Source organism: Tasmannia lanceolata, unplaced genomic scaffold (assembly GCF_043159265.1).
Source record: "Tasmannia lanceolata isolate RefF3 unplaced genomic scaffold, GAP_Taslan_0.1 ptg000015l, whole genome shotgun sequence".
NCBI lineage: Eukaryota > Viridiplantae > Streptophyta > Magnoliopsida > Canellales > Winteraceae > Tasmannia > Tasmannia lanceolata.
In genome coordinates, this window is record NW_027518692.1 from 41830864 (window position 1) to 41847016 (window position 16153).

The 16153-nt window shown below is 37.5% G+C and overlaps 1 protein-coding gene and 1 pseudogene across 4 annotated transcripts; one reads left to right on the plus strand and one right to left on the minus strand.

Moving 5' to 3' along the window:
- Positions 1-2727: 2727 nt before the first annotated feature.
- On the plus strand, positions 2728-10815 carry LOC143847317 (uncharacterized). Of its 4 annotated transcripts, none has more exons than XM_077356117.1 (6): positions 2728-2958; positions 3050-3220; positions 4153-4242; positions 4708-4827; positions 4919-4988; positions 10553-10815. In XM_077356117.1, exons 1-5 carry the CDS (start codon positions 2785-2787, stop codon positions 4961-4963), a joined length of 600 nt encoding a protein of 199 aa, XP_077212232.1. In that variant the 5' UTR covers positions 2728-2784; the 3' UTR covers positions 4964-4988; positions 10553-10815. The 4 variants fall into 4 exon arrangements, with proteins under 4 accessions (XP_077212232.1, XP_077212230.1, XP_077212231.1 ...); XM_077356115.1 differs by lacking the exon at positions 10553-10815 and adding an exon at positions 10231-10495; XM_077356116.1 differs by lacking the exon at positions 10553-10815 and adding an exon at positions 9589-9662.
- A 1797-nt stretch (positions 10816-12612) lies between these two features.
- LOC143847316 (cytochrome P450 94B3 pseudogene) lies at positions 12613-14673 on the minus strand (annotated as a pseudogene).
- Positions 14674-16153: the final 1480 nt, after the last annotated feature.

A 16153-nucleotide genomic window follows, 5' to 3' on the forward strand; every position in this document is an offset into this window, starting at 1 on the left:
GCTCAATGATCGACAAACACGCTTCTGCCGACATGATCATCACAAATGGATTGGTTTCGCATGAAACACCAAGGATTCAATGAATACGAGGAGCTTTCAGTAGAGAATTGCTCATGTCATAGTAGAAAAACGGTCCGCATAACTATCGTATCCCAGTCTAATCTTCCAAGTAGGCTTCATTGTTTTAGACCAAGATCACATGATTTAGAGCATAGTTTCAAAACTTCCCCGCGTCATCATGTACTTCCCCGAGTCGACTCCCCTTTATCTTGGCCGTGTTCTTTTTCAACTCTGCTTTTTGTCCTACAAAGTCTATCCAAACTTCTTTTGCTCTCCCGTGTCATGATCGCATCAACTGTGTACTCACTACATAGCCATGTCAACCGAGAACACGACCGTGTTGTGCATATTCAACTAGGATTTACTTTGGCCACGTTTTGAACTGTATCCATGTTTTGAAACATTGATTCTATCTTGTTCATTTATGTACTTGATCAGCCAAAATGTATCATATTTCAATGCTATAATCATCATCATCAGTTTATAAATCCAATGACGAAAGCTCTGAAGAAGATCAAAATGCTGATTCTGCCGATGAAGCAGAAGAGATTTTCTACACTCATCGGAACAATTTTACTTAAGATAATACAATTTTTTCTTAAATAAAAACATCTAGAAGTAGTGATACTGTACTTGATGGAATATATCCAATGTGCCCATGATAGAATTGGACTGAGCAGGGGCAGAAGACTTATCCATAAGTTTGGAAATGCCGAAATCTGTAATATGAGTCTCCAAGATTGCCACTACATATCAGAAGTATCACAAACACTGGACCCATTTTCACTGGATCTTGTTATCGAGAAGGTCAGCTCAAAGAGTCCCATCTTACTTCCAAAAAATATTGATTGCCGATTAATGGTTCTAATATCATATGAAGAACTTTACGAAACCTATACTAGTTGTAGTTTTAAGGTCATCATGTGACATGATTTGTTTACCAATTACAGTCAATGTGTTTAGTTTTTAATTTATCTGCTCTTGTAAGTAATCTACCATTTATCAGATAGAGAATCTAAACTATATTCGTAATAATTTGTTAACTTCTGATCATGTGACAATGCTCTTAATGATTTGGTGTGATCACATGACGACAATTCTCTTTATAATCGATGGAATTACTGATTATTTCAAAGTTAAATTAGTAGTTACGTTGTTGTATGTGATCTGATCGGAGATCCCATGCCAGTGTATAATCAAAGAATTGAAATAGGCATCTTTTGCCTGACAAGAAAAGTTGACTGAAAATACTACCTTCAATTCAATGCCCATAACTGTAATGCATGCCTGTATTCTTAGAACAAAACCCTTGTCACTTGGGACGCATGTGAGTGTTTCACACAGTTCTGATATACTATTCCTGTCCCTGTTTCATTGATATATAAATTTGTTTTTGACTCTCCTATGGGTGCATGCTTTCTCCTATGTGGGCATTGGGTTTCGTGTTAGCCACGTCAATTTGGAGGTTCAAACAATTACTTGTTTTTTATAGTTGTTGTATTCTTGTGCTTAATATTACAATTATCATTTCTCAGTACATCCTGCAATGCTAAAATAGGTACTTCCCAAATATGTTGATTTCTCTGAAAACCTTTCGAAATGGGAGCTTTTGATGTAAATGTGCTCAGTTTGAGACATTGGATGTTCTAAACCAAATGCATTAGGTGACTTCTCATGATTTCGATCCAGAAGGAAATGGAATGATACTAGTAAGATCCCTTGAGACAACATATGCAATGCATATGGGACTACAAGATCCAATGAATCAGGGAGCATTGGAAGAAGGAACCATCTATATAAGTTGAATGTTGGAAAGATGGCATGCTGATGGGTTGGTTTTATTATGATGTAGGGCATTTGGCTCTGAATTTTGGCTATATTCATGGTTTTATTATGATGGACTCGATTCTTGGCTTCAACATTTAACATGTTTAGAGGGTTGACTGTATTTCTTGATTAGAATTCATTTTTTGTATAGCAGATTGAATGTTAACATTCTTTCTCATATATATTTTGTGATCAACAGTCTATATTATATCAGTGTAAACGTTATTTCTGACAGCTTTGGGGGCATGTCTCTTGATCTTTTGAAAATCCAAATTGGACATCTCATAGTATATGTATGTACATGACACATATCCTTATGGTAAATAGTTTTTTGTTCACATAGCAGCTCTTAATGATATTTTCTTCTTCTGCACTATAATTAATGAGCTGCTTTGTGCCATCATTGAGGAACAATGGACATAATTTGGGAATCTATTTCTTTTTCTTTTCTGTTCTGCTAAAGTTTTCTTAGCCCTCAGTACAAAAAAAAATGTCTTAAATATGTTGACCAAGTAGTCTGTTGTTTTTCATTTGCTATTTGTAGCATTTCCTTATTGCATCTCTTGTTGTTGATCGAAGGCAATTAAGAACTGGTTGCTTTCTTGTTTTTTTTTTAAGGCATTGGGCATTCCATCAGGGCCCCATTGGTATACTAGTGACTAGTCATCACAATGCATGTGGGCCCATTATTCTTTTGAAGTGGGAGGGGCTTGGAGATCCCTCATCCATGGTAGCCTGGTAGGGCCCAGCTGATGAATCAGGATAATATGTATCATTAACAGGTAGGCCCCACATGTACTGTTGCACCCCCTTACTCTTATTTTTTTTGTTTTTCTAGGGCAAACTACTGAAATGAAAATTGTTTGAAGAGGTGGGTCAATCAATCGATAGATAAAAATGGAGCATTCTCTGTGGGGGCATCTGCCATTGTTGGTGAGGTCAAATTCAAAAGAATCAGTGGAATACATACTTCAAACCCTTTGGCGAACTCGAAAGACTGGTCTCAATTCAACTGACAGGGATATCATCCGAGAAATGCTCCAACTCACCAACGACTCCGACCTTGATCCCGTAGCTCTCTGTCTTTCTCCCTTGTTATTTCGATTTTCTATCCTTCTTAGTTGTATTTAACCCCTGTTTTTTTCTATATTCTTTTTTGCAGCTTCTGGTTTGCCTTCGGATACTGATACGCAGGTGTGTTTACGAAAATTTCAGCAAGGATGAGATGCACAAGATTTTCCCTCATGAAGTTTTGCCTGAATTGCAAAGATTGCTTACCCTTTTGCTGCAAAAGTTCCAACGCGAGTGGCGAGATGATGCGCTCAAGGACCAGGTATGGGTTCTCACTTCAATCAATGCTACTTACTATGTGAATGTGCACCCAAATTGCAATTTAGGACCTTTTTCATGCAGTTTGTTTCTTCAATCTATCTTAAATACAATCGCCCAAATTGCAATTTGAGTTCCCATCTAAACCTTCATTAATTTCTTCCAAGCATTTTGAACTACAACCCTAAAACACTAACCTCAAACCCCTAAACCCCAAACCCTATACCCCCAAACCCCTAAACCCTATTCCCCAAACCCCCAAACCCCAAACCCTATAACCCTATAACCATATACTCCCAAACCCCTAAACCCCAACCCCTAAAACCCTATACCCCCAAACCCCTAAACCACAAACCCTAAAACCCTATACCCCCAACCCCCTAAACCCCTAAACTCTAAACCCCTGAACCCTAAAACCTAAAACCCCAAACCCTAAAACCCTAAACCCTAAACCCCTAACCCCTAAATCTATCGTAACTACTATATTCTGAGGCAAAAATTGCAATTTGAGCGCCCCATCCAAACCTTCATTAATTTCTTCCAAGTATCATAAACTGCAAATTCTACAGGCCTAAATTGCAATCTGGGTCTTCGTTCCAAACACTCCTTAGTTTCTTTAGTCTAAAATTGCATAATTGCAAATTGGTTGTCCGTCCAAACACTCATTAGTTTCGTCAATTCATTGATTCAACATGGAAAATTAATTGGTATAACTTAGCTTGGAAGGGGTTTCGTTGTTCTTTATTTCAATTAAAAAAATAGTTTCTATAATCTAAATTCGATGGAGTTTAGTTGTTCTTTATTTAGAATAAGTTATCCAGGTCCGATTGACTGGCTGAGTAGTATTAGGACTGTATTTTTTCTTCTTCTTCTTTTTTTCTTGAATGATGAAATTTAACACTCTTTTCTTCCTTTTCCCTTATGATTCATTTCCAGGTTTCTTTGCCCCGCTTAAAGGCAATGACATGGAATATGGCAAGACAAGATGCAGAATCCACAGATCCTGTTGCTGTTATTAATTTGAAGGTATATGAACAATTTCTTGAGATTTCTAGTCAAGGTTTCCACTCTCTTACTATTTACTCAAATTTTTAAATAAAATCTAAAGCTTTTAAATTCTTTGATGCCGATCTTCCAAAATTTAAACTACATGAATGAGGAGAAAACTTTAGCCAGGGTTTTTTAAGAAAGAATTTCAAAATAGAGATGTATAACTTTACAGATGCGTTCTATTGAGTGCAATAATCTTGCTGGCTAGTACTTCAGAGAAAATATAATTAGATGCATCGACACATGCATGTTATTTGTCCACCCGCATGTGAAATGCATCATGCATTGGCATGGAACTCACTAACCTTCTTTATTCATTTCATGATGCATTTCCCTTATATATGTGAAAATTTTCACTACTATAAATACCATATGGGAACTTTAGAAAAGTAAAGTGTCAGTGTTTACCATGCTTATTAATTCTGGGAAGACTTTGTGCAGCTTCAAGATGATGCACAATCCTTGTCAGGAGAAAAGGAGGTCAAGTTTCAATTGGCGAAAGATACTCTTGAAACCATGCTAAGGTCCATGTATCATATAAGAGACCAGTTGTCTTATAATGTGAGTATGATCTAACAAAAGTGAATTGCTAGTTATGATTGATTCTGTTTATCTGATACTTATGCCCTTGTCTGATGAGTTACCTTTTCAGGGTGATGCCCCAAACGGACATATACAGATGCAGGAAACAAGTTGAAGATCGAGATGAATTGACTGGAAAGGTATGATTTGGCTGGATACATTGTAGACCCCATCACTTATTTCTTGCTATACTTGAGTCATGTTTGGGGCTCTCTCCTTCTATTGATAAATTCATCCTTACTTTTATGCAAAAACTTATCACCCTCAAATTTAATCAACACATTTACTGTTCTCTGTGCTTCATTCTGAGTTCCAAGCAGGTCTGTAAAACTGAGTGACAAACTCTCTGACATCCATTTTATGTTGGCTCTGTGATGTAAAACATAAGAACCAAATGTCGATGGGTAAGTTTTGATTTAGGTTTTAACAAGAGATGTACAGATCGGATTTAGTTCAGCAGATAATTTCTGCTAAGATAAAAATACAGCACTCACCTGTTTTTGGTTGTATCACATCCATGATGAAAATTCTGTAAAAATAGATCATAAACTAGGGGTCTGGAATAAAACCTGCAATAGACTACAGAAATCTGGCACAGAACTATTTTTTTGCCCAACGAAAAAACTCCCGCAACCAGATTGAACCCTTCAAATTCTGCGACTGCTTGCTCCATTGCCTTTGTTTATTTCACAAAACAAAAATGCTCTAAACAATCTCCTACATAGGCATATATAACCCCTTATTACTGCCCTAACAGAGTTCTAATAGGCCTATAATTTTTTATAGCAAAAACCCGTGCCTTTTTGAAACACTAATGGTCTCATAACTTGAACATAAAAGATAAAAATGGTCCCCACAACTTAAACATAACAGTCACTACTAATATAAAACAACTGAAACTAAACATAACACACAAACACATTGGAATGGGCCCCACCTATGCCCATCAAGCTTTAATGGACTCAATTGAAGTCCATATCTGAGTTGTGTCAGGAAATTTTGCATCTCTCTTTGCGTTATGTTATGGCTCCATTCTTGGGTCACGAACAGTCTCAATTCTCTTTCTTCTTGCGAAAGTTTTGTCGATCTTAGGGTGCTCTAACTATTGCACATTTTTACTACTTCTTCAACCCCAATGTGTGATTGCACTTCTTCAGTCTCTCCGTCTTGAAGAAAACCCGCCCTCAATTTTTTCCTCCATGCTCTCTATATTAATGCTTGATGTTTAAAGTGTCACTGACACTCAAATCCAAAGGCCACTTCATTTTGTAGTCATTGTCATTGATCTTCTTCAAAATTTCACAATGATCAATCTTCTTAGGTTTAGGTATATGATACCACCAGGATGCCTTTTAAAAAAAAATGTACCCATATTTCATCATCAACTTCAAAAGTAAGCTCTCGGCGATGACGATCAACATTATCTTTGTACTTTGCATAGCTGGCCTCAATTTTAGCTCTCGCTTGTTTGTGAAAAGCCATCAAATCTTCTATAATCTCATCCACTTTCTTGTCTTCCCAACATTAGGAAACACTCATTGTGCGACTCTTGGAGCAATCAAGCTCAAACTCTATCTTCAGAATTAGAAGATCTCAATTTTCGATTATCTTGACTTGAGACCTCAACATGTTCCTCAATGTATGGTTCACCACCTTCACCAAACCATTAGTTAGGATGATATGAGTTCTTAACTTTAGAGAAGTTCCGAGTTTCCGTCATATATCATTGAAAAAAACCCTTGAAATTTAGTGCCATGGTCTGATGTAATATTGTCTTCGGGCACCTATGGTACATCAGGTACTCTTTGAAAAATAAATCAGAAATATCATCAATACCATGAATAGACTTGCATTCAAGGTTTTAAATTTTGACCGAGATCCGAAATTTCGGGTTTCGGTCGAGACTGAAACCGAAATTGAGTAAAGTCAAAATGTTACAAAATTTCGACCGAAACCTCGAAATTTCGGTCTTTCCCCCAAAATTTCGGGCCAAAATTTAAGGAATATCTCCAAAAAAATCAGTTTTTAATTCATTATTTAATATCATCCCGGAATTTCAGCCGAAATTTCTGGGATTTTGTCGAAATTTGGTACGGGATAAAATATTACTTTATTTAATTTCGATCGATTTTGTCCAAAATTTCAAAATTTCAGGCTAAATTTTGGTTTCGGTGAGGACCGAAACGCATTCCAAAACCGAAATTTACAACCTTGCTTGCATGAAATGAAGTGCGCCATCTTTGAAAACTGATCAACAATTTATATCCACCCCTTGATGTGCAAGGAAGACCATGTACAAAGTCCATAGAAACATCATCCCAAGTGTAAAATAGAATAGGTAGTGGAGCGTATAACCTATTATTAGTGGAAGTTCAATTGGATGCTTAACAAGTTCTACACTTCTTCACATAAAGAGAAGTGTCACAATCCAAGTTTGGCCAAAAGAAATGTCATGTCCTAGTGCAATGGTTTTGTTCTTTCCAAAGAGCCCTTATTATGTGCTTCTTTGATGATGAGTTATCAAAGTGATGTTTTAGGATTATACGGGACTACCAAGCAATTCCCCTTAAAAAAAATACCCATCCACCTAGTTTGGGTTATTTCGAAGTTCAACTGTCACCGTTCTCTCACCAAAACATTCATCTTCCACAATCTGATTCGTAACTAACTCAAACCCAAAGACATCAACAATCATAGAGTTCAAGAGACATTCTCTCCTACTTTGGGTTTCTTTTTCATCACCGGTGTAAAAGAGGTCTTTCTCATTTAAGTCTTGAGTTTTTGGGCAGTAGAGCTTTTTTCTACCGAAACCTCTTAAAGTTTATTAAGTTATTGGTTTTTTAAATGGGCTCCATGTATGTATTATGAAAATTTAAGTTGTAGGGGCAAATTAGCCATTGCATTGTTATTTCAATTAGGTTATTAAGTGAAAGCTTTTAAATTTCAATTTCGGTTTCGGTCACCATAGAAACGAAAATGTTTCAGTTTAGGTTGGAAACTTAGGTGGAAATCATATAAAATCATGGAAACATCTTGAAACATATGCAAATGATAGAATTTTAAGATGAAACTCAAAGAAATGCTAGAATAAGAAAAAGTACACACTTAGAAACGATCACATATGACAATCATATATGATAGTTTAACAACATGGAACACCTATTGGGCCTCTCATTGTGGAGGGGGATTCCTCGAATGTCATTTCTTGGGCATCGAATCTTTGTGGGGGCCCTTGGAGATTGTATCACATTATTGATGAAATCAGAGATCTGGTACGCATCCTGCATCCTCAACTGGTACGTCGTAGGAGATCTCCTGACACCATGGCAGATGGGCTTGCGAAAGATGGGGCATTGTTATCGTCCACGAATGTAATTTGTGCTGACAATTTAGGATCTCTGTAGGTGCCCTCGTGCATCGTTCTTCTTTTCATCACTGTATTTGGGGACATCTTGTCCCGTATTCAATGAAATAAATTCTCATTAATTTTCGAAAAAAAAAAAACAACAACAACAACATGGAACACCTAGTGTCGCGTGCTATCGCGATTGTCTGATAATTCAGTACAAACTATATTTCACTTGTGATTCATGTAAATATTTATATAATACATCACATTTCACATTCAATTAATATAAATATAATTATGTAATACATACTAAAATAGTATATTAATATTTAATAATAATGTTTTTGAATGGCAAAGTACACTAATAACACACGATTTTGGTATTGGTGGGGATAGAAACAAAAACATTTCTATCTTTTCACGTCATTTTCGATGGATATTTAAAACCATGATTAAGTGGCCATAAGGACATGACATGACATCGTGTTACTTAAGTGATCAAAGTGATTAGGATGGCTCACGTTGCAACAATGAGAATCCTAGTATTGCTTAGTTTTAGGAGTCCTACTAGTAGGGTGAGAAGCATCAACGTCTTGGGTGAAAAGTAGTACAAATTTAAATCTAATAAGAATCCATAAGTTAGTCCAAGTATAGCCTACTGCAACTGATATTCTATGAGAGGGCTTTATTCTTTAAAGCTGGAGTAGAAAACTTCTACTAGCTCCCACCCTTGATCTGTCACCCTATTGACTGCCAGTAAACCTGAAACCTAGCCACTAGTCATTAAACCTCCTAATTTCTATGTACAATCCGGATTTTACATGTATTATATATGCATTTTACACCCATGGGCAGATATAGTATACCTTGATGTTCAGAAAATTCCTTTTTTGAAACAAGTGTGAAAACCATGCTATTTTCACAACAAAATTGCCTCTGTAAAATAGTTTGAAAAGAACCATTAAAAAAGTTTCAGAAGTGTTCAATATGAATTGATATTCAGTAGTAACATAGGGAAATGATTTCAACACAAACATGTTTTGATACAAGATACTCATGTTTCTTGTCTTTTATATTTAAAGAGCTGTAAAAGGGTTTTTACTGTCCCCAAAAAGCACTTACATGACAATTAAATGCTAAAAGACAAGATACATGAGTGCATGGATCAAAACATAGTTGTGCTGAAATCATTTCCCATAATATAACTACAAAGACTTAACATTGTCGGATAATTGCAGTTTATTATAAGATCAAGAAATTTACTATAATGTTAATCAGATTAAAAAACATCCTGTAAACTATCATGTACCATACCTATTCTTCTCTTCTATTTCTATCCTAATCTAAGTCATTAAAAACCAAGACTCTGAAGACTTTCTTTGTTGACACAGACTACTGGCTGTTTTCTTCGCAACAGTGGACCATTCTGCAACAGTGGACAATTCCCCCCCCCCCCCCCCCCAAAGTTAGTCCCACTTTAAAATCTTAAGCAGAAAAAGTAAAACTTCCAGATTGTGTTTCATGTCAGTCGATCCCTCCAAACGTATCTATTGACCTCTTTTTAAATGACCTCTTTTTTCTATTTTTCTACTGCAGCTTGGTTGTATGTGAAAACTTTAATCCCTGCAAATGTCACCATTATTTTGCTTGAATAGTTTTTATTAACCTAAAACTAGCTATTAGCCTTACTGGAAATAAGATATAAGCATTATTTGATAGAACTTATTCATTTGTGTTTGGGGACTCTTTCAGTAGTACTACTCAGTTTTATGGGAAATCTAAAGGATGTCAATGTAATTATATTTGTGGAAATGGAGGCTTTCCACTTTAACACTTTAAATTAATTTCAGCTAAAATCGAACTATGCCCATCCAAACAACTGCTAAGAAACAAATGTGGTGTGTTCTGGTATAATACTTCATATTTTCAGATTATTATGGCTGCAATTTTTTTGGGCCCCTTATAGGAATTACCTTCTTAGGTTCCAGGCTAGACATTGTGGTCCATTTGACTTCACTGGTTCTAATTTTCAGGCCCATTTAATAACGGACCGAGTCTTGGGCCTAGAGCCTTACGTTCGAGCCCAACTGAGCCTGATTTAGCCTACTTCATTATTCATCCAAGTTTCTATCTATAGGTTAATTTTCAAAACTGTAATAATTTCTATGTTCTCATCCAACAGGCTAACCAATACGATGCCAATCAAAGTCTCTTTACCCAGTAAAATTGGTTTTGGAGTAACTTGACCTTTTTCTTTATTGATTTTTATATTATATTTCCGATCTTTGATTGAAGTTCCTATTGGGTTGTTTCTTGATTTATTGTTATCCCAAGTTCCTATTGATGTCTATGCAGCCACCTCAGATGAGTTTAATGAATAAGACAAAATCTGCTGAAAAGTGAGCCTATGTGGCAGCTCTCTCATGCAACAGCCAGCTACGAAATGCCTTTCTGTGGAAGTCCCTAGCAAATCCCATTGAAAAAAAAATATATAAAAAAAAAAGGTGAATTTCAAGCATTTTAAGAATGAAAATGATATGAAGACACACAAGGTGGGCATCAGGATTGGGAGGACCAATCCTTGTGTGACATATGATATGTCTGGTTAGACCCAGCGTCTCCCTGCGCGCCATGCTACTACACTTTGCTTTTCTTACTATAAAATCATGATATTTCATTGCTTTCTCAATTAATGGTTTTTTTTTTTTGGCTGAGGTTTTTCTAATAACATTTCAAATAACAATCTCAAAAAATTTCAATACTAATATTTGTCACGATCCATGCCCCATAAACCACCCCTCAGTCAAAATGACAATCCCCCCTCATCATACTTTGCTCAGTTGTCCGAATGTTTAATCATCTTGATACAAATACGTGTGGTTATTTCATAGTCATCAAAATCTATCATTAGTAGGGGTACAGATATTGCCTGTTTGGGTCGGGTTGAGGCTAACCCTAAGCTAAACCGAGTTAGCATTACCTCAACTCTAACCCAACCCTACTCGAACCTCAGGTTGAGGAGTGTCAACCTTAACCCAAAGTGAGTTAGCATTACCTCAACTCTAACCCAACCCTACCCGAACCTTGGGTTGATGAGTGTCAACCCTAACCCAACCCTCATTTAAATCTCTCAACTCTTACGCGACTTGTCTAACCCAATTTTCCAAATTGGTTAGCCGGGTTCAAGCCTGATCGTGACAAAAAAATAAAAATAAAAATGGATATTGAGTTTAGGGTTGAATCAGGTTCGGGTCTGTATAAAATCATGATAAAATTCAGGGGATGAATTTGGTTTCTGGTTGGGTCGGTTGCCCAATGTGTCCACCCTTTTCTCTTCTTTTTTTTGAAATGGTAGAAGTATATTATGAAAGGGAAGGGTACCGAGATGTGGACCGCACCCAAAATTACACGGAAAAAAAAAAAAAAAAAAAACGAAAACAGCATAAGTAAATCAGATTGGCTTTTCCCAAACCTAACCCAATATAAGGTAATTGGTTAGATGCTATAGCCTTGTATCTTACCTAATGCTTCTTCATTTGATGAGATCATGAAGGCATCTATGATCGTAATGTTAGTGATGTCACATATATAATCTTGATCAGTAGAACCCAAACCCTTTTAGTGATATAATACAGATGTTGAGGATGTCATCTCTAGTGTCATCGTTTTATTTTATAAATGGACAACTTTTTTTTATAGAAAAAATAATAGTAAGATATTATTTGATGCATGTATAACTGTATAATTATGAAAGGGGCCCTTAAAACCCCACCACAAAATTATCAAAGATGCCCTCTACCTGCCATTCTCGAATGTGCTTCAGGATCTTGGTTTCATCACCCAAATTCTGAACATTTATTAAATGGGGGACCCTTATTGGACGTGGACTTCGAAGGCATTCATCTCGTGGGACCCATGAGAGATCAACATGTTGATCTCTCTCTCTCTCTCTCTCTCTCTCTCTCTATGATATACATACAGAAAAGTAATCTAAGGCAGACCTCTGACATGTTTGAATCATCATTTCACACGTCTTGATCTACCATGTTGATGATAATATAGATAAATCAGAAGGTGGTCCTTGCTGTATTATTTTAAAGATTAATATGAACAGGCAGAAATATAGGTGGTGGTCAACTTTTCAGTGATCTAAACCATTCATTCATTTACTAGGTCCACTAAGGGTGGGGCATACCCAAAAATTTCCCTCATTAGATGACCCTATCCATCCGATTTCCGGCCTTCAAAAGGACAATTAAAAGAAATATAAGGCAATGATCACATGCACCTAAGAAATCTTCATTGTTGGGAGGGCTTAAGAAATCTTCATTGATGGGAGGGTTGGGATCATACGATGAAGGCAATTTTCGCTGCATGGTCATCCACAATGGAGCCCACCAGATGAACAACTTGAATCATTGAAAGGTTTGTCTTTATCTCTACTTCATATTATTGCCAGGCCATGAAATCACATTGCTACTAGTTACTATTGAACATCAAATTAAATGAAGTTGGAAGCTTCAAAAGTGCACCTTGTATACAGTGGATTTCAAAAGAAAAATCTGATTAAATCCATGAAAGAGCCCAGGTTATGGTGTGAAGTGGTTCGACTCTAATTGGGTGTTGCATTAGTATTTATACTAGTGACATAGGGTTTGCGTAATACCGTAATACCCAAAAAGAAACAACCATATATACGGATACAAGGAGTGCAATCCGACTAGCTTCCTCACAGCAAAGCTAACAATCTAAATTTAGCACCATGTCAGAAAAATCAGATTAACTTGTTGATCGGATCAACAAGTGTTGTGAGACATTCAAAAACTCCTTTTTTGAACCATGACCTTAAACCCACCAGCCATATGGGCTGTAAGGAGAGGCAGAAAGACGGGCTGGTCTCGACCGATCAGCCTGAGCTCGAACTTGCGCAACACCGAGGCTGCGACCCAAATCATTTGGATGAAAGCCATATCTTTGCCAAGACAAATCCTCGGCCCACCTTGAAATACAGGGAATTTGTAAGGGGAAACCTTCAATATCCCCTCCTCAGACAATTCAAACCAACGTTCTGGTTTGAATTCAAACCAATCCTTCCCCCAAACTCTTTCCATCCTTCCCATCCCATAAGGAAAGTATGTAACTCTATCTCCTTCTCCGATGGGCGTTCCGTCCGGGAGGGTGTCGCAGTCCACGGCATGCTTAGAATCCCATGCCACAGGTGGATACAACCTCATGCTTTCACATAAACATGCCTTCAAAACCTTCATCTCCTTCAAATGACCATACTCTAATCTCTCCTTCCCTTTTGTTACTTCCACCACCTCCTTCACCACCTCCTTTCCTAACTGGGAGTGACAAGAAATCATCCAAAAGAACCATGTTAGTGCAGCTGAAGTAGTGTCCCTCCCTGCCATTATGAAGCTTATCACCATATCCCTAATCACTTCTTCATCATGCCCACCTAAAATTAGTCTAGACAAAAGATCTTTACTCTCTCCTTTCTTCTCTTGTCCTTCATTAATTCTAGCCTTTTTACTAAGAATCATCTCCATCACTGAACCATGAACATGCTTGATTGCTTCTTTGAGCCGCCTCTCGGACCCCAAACACAAAACCCGCTTAGCCTTCCACACCGCAAACACAGGCGAGGCCGCCCGCCTCGCACTTATCTCCGATGCCACATCAAGGGCTCTTGCAAGGCCGGAGGAAGGCAAAGAAGGGTCTAAGGAATCTGGGCTTATCCCCAATGCCACCTTACATATGGTGTTGAATCCAAACCTCCTCAGTAGCTCTTGCAAGTCCAACACCCTACTATCCACAGAAGCCTTCTCCAAGATTGGCAACATTCTCTCATTCCATTCTACTTCAAGGGTCTTTACTAAGGATTCTCTCAATGATTTGGTTGTGAATTCGTGGCTTGCTAGCTTGCGCTGGGTGTGCCATAGCTCACCATCCACATTGAATATGCCACGGCCGAGAAGATCGCCAAGGATCTCGGTGAAGGGCTTGCCTTTGGGGAAGTTATCAAATCTGGTCTTGAGGATGTATTCCACATTCTCAGGGTTGGCGATGATGACGGTCCGGCGAGCGCCTAATCGGTGTATAACGATGGTTTGTGTCGGTGAGTCGGCCAATAATTCGGTGTACCAATCTAAGAGGCGGCGCCGGTTCTTGAAGAAGGAGATCAAACATCCAATAAAAGGGTATGTTGGGGGTCCATGGGTGGAGAACTGGTTAAAAATTCGGAACCCATGTAGAAACTGGTGTAAAAAGAAGAAGCAAGAAAGGAATAGAAGTGCTAGTGTAATGTGAAAGATGTCCATGAACATTTTACTGTATAGGAAAACAGAAGTTCTATGAAGTATAGTGTTTGGGTGCATGAACATGTTGAAGATATCTGGTTATGTCATTTTATAGGGTGTAAGAATAAAATCATGGAAATGGGGCCATGAGACTGGCAATATTTTAGTTGTGAGAAAAAGGGTGACCACATGGTTAAATAGGAGATGAATGTGGGGGGGGGGGGGGGGGGGGGTTGCAATAGGAAAGATTTTTCCTTTTCCCTTTTGTTTTCTTCTTCTTTGTGGGCTCCTGAAATCTTTATAAGAGCATTGAGTAGTCTGCACTCTTACCAAATGTGGTGTGGAATCGTTTCTATGGTGAGAAAAATATGTTGAGAACTTTCTTCTTCTTCTTAATTGGTTTCCTAGCTATTTTTGTCTGTTTTCATTTTAGGGAAATGATTTTCCCACCTCCTTTCTAGTATTCCCACCCCTTTTGTTTGTCTTTTCCCCTTGTTGAGCCACATTAAGCCCGGGCTCCACTTCTAGTGGTGCACTTCCGTCAATTACTTTAAGTTTCAACCTTGTGACTATACTCAACCCAAAAACTTTGATTTCTAATTAGGCTCCAGAAGAGCCCTAAAAGCAACATCCGTTGATCCCTCGTTGGCTTTGTTTATATGCTACTGCCTTAGAAGCCAACACATTAAGTTTTCCCATTTGTATCTTTCTGTTGGTATTCACAAATCACAACTGGGTATCCGTATTCGTCGCACTTATTCCCAATAAGTGTTTGGATGCGTGGCAGAGAGAGAGAGAGAGAATGGGGCCATGAAACTGGCAATATTTTAGTTGTGAGAAAAAGGGTGACCACAGGGTTGAACAGGTGATGAATGTGTGGTTGTGGTGTTGCAAGGACAGATTGTTCTTTTTCCTTTTGTTTTGTTGCTCTTTTTAGTGGGCTTCTAAAATCTTTATAGGTGCACTGATTAGACTGCAGTCTTACCAAATGTGGTGAGGAATCGTTTCCATTGTGCGGAAAATATGTTGAGAACTTTGTTCTCATTCTTAATTTGTTTCCCAGCTATCTTGTCTGTTTTCATTTTAGGGAAATGATATGCCCACCCCTTTTGTTTGTCTTTTCCTAAAAATAGCTGCATTGAAATGGTTGATGTTGGGATATGGAAAATCAATGGAAAGGAGATCAATGCCAATTATTTAAAAAAAAAAAAAAAAAAAAAACGATTGCCTAGCAACTAAGTAGTAAAAGATTTATATTTGCGTTTACATCACCACTGTGGCATTTCTAATAGATTTTTAAAAATCTCCATTAAAAAAAGACTGACTCATCAATGAAGTTAATATAGGTTAGATCAAGTCAAGAAGATCTGTAAAATACAAAGATTCCACCTAATCTATGCCCCACCCAACCCCTTTAACCCAGTTTTCATTTGCTAGAACTCCTCTCCTTGGATGATTTTTTGTTTAAAAAATATTATGATCTACTGATTCTAATTGTCCAATCAAATTTCTCAAAAAAGAAGTGCACAAATCATAAACATCCAATGATATGGATTCAGTGGCAGAGAAAACAACTGAAGACGTTCATATCAATAAAACAGTAGGACCCATACACTATCATAGAGCTAGGAACTTCTACCAAGCAAGTCTTCAG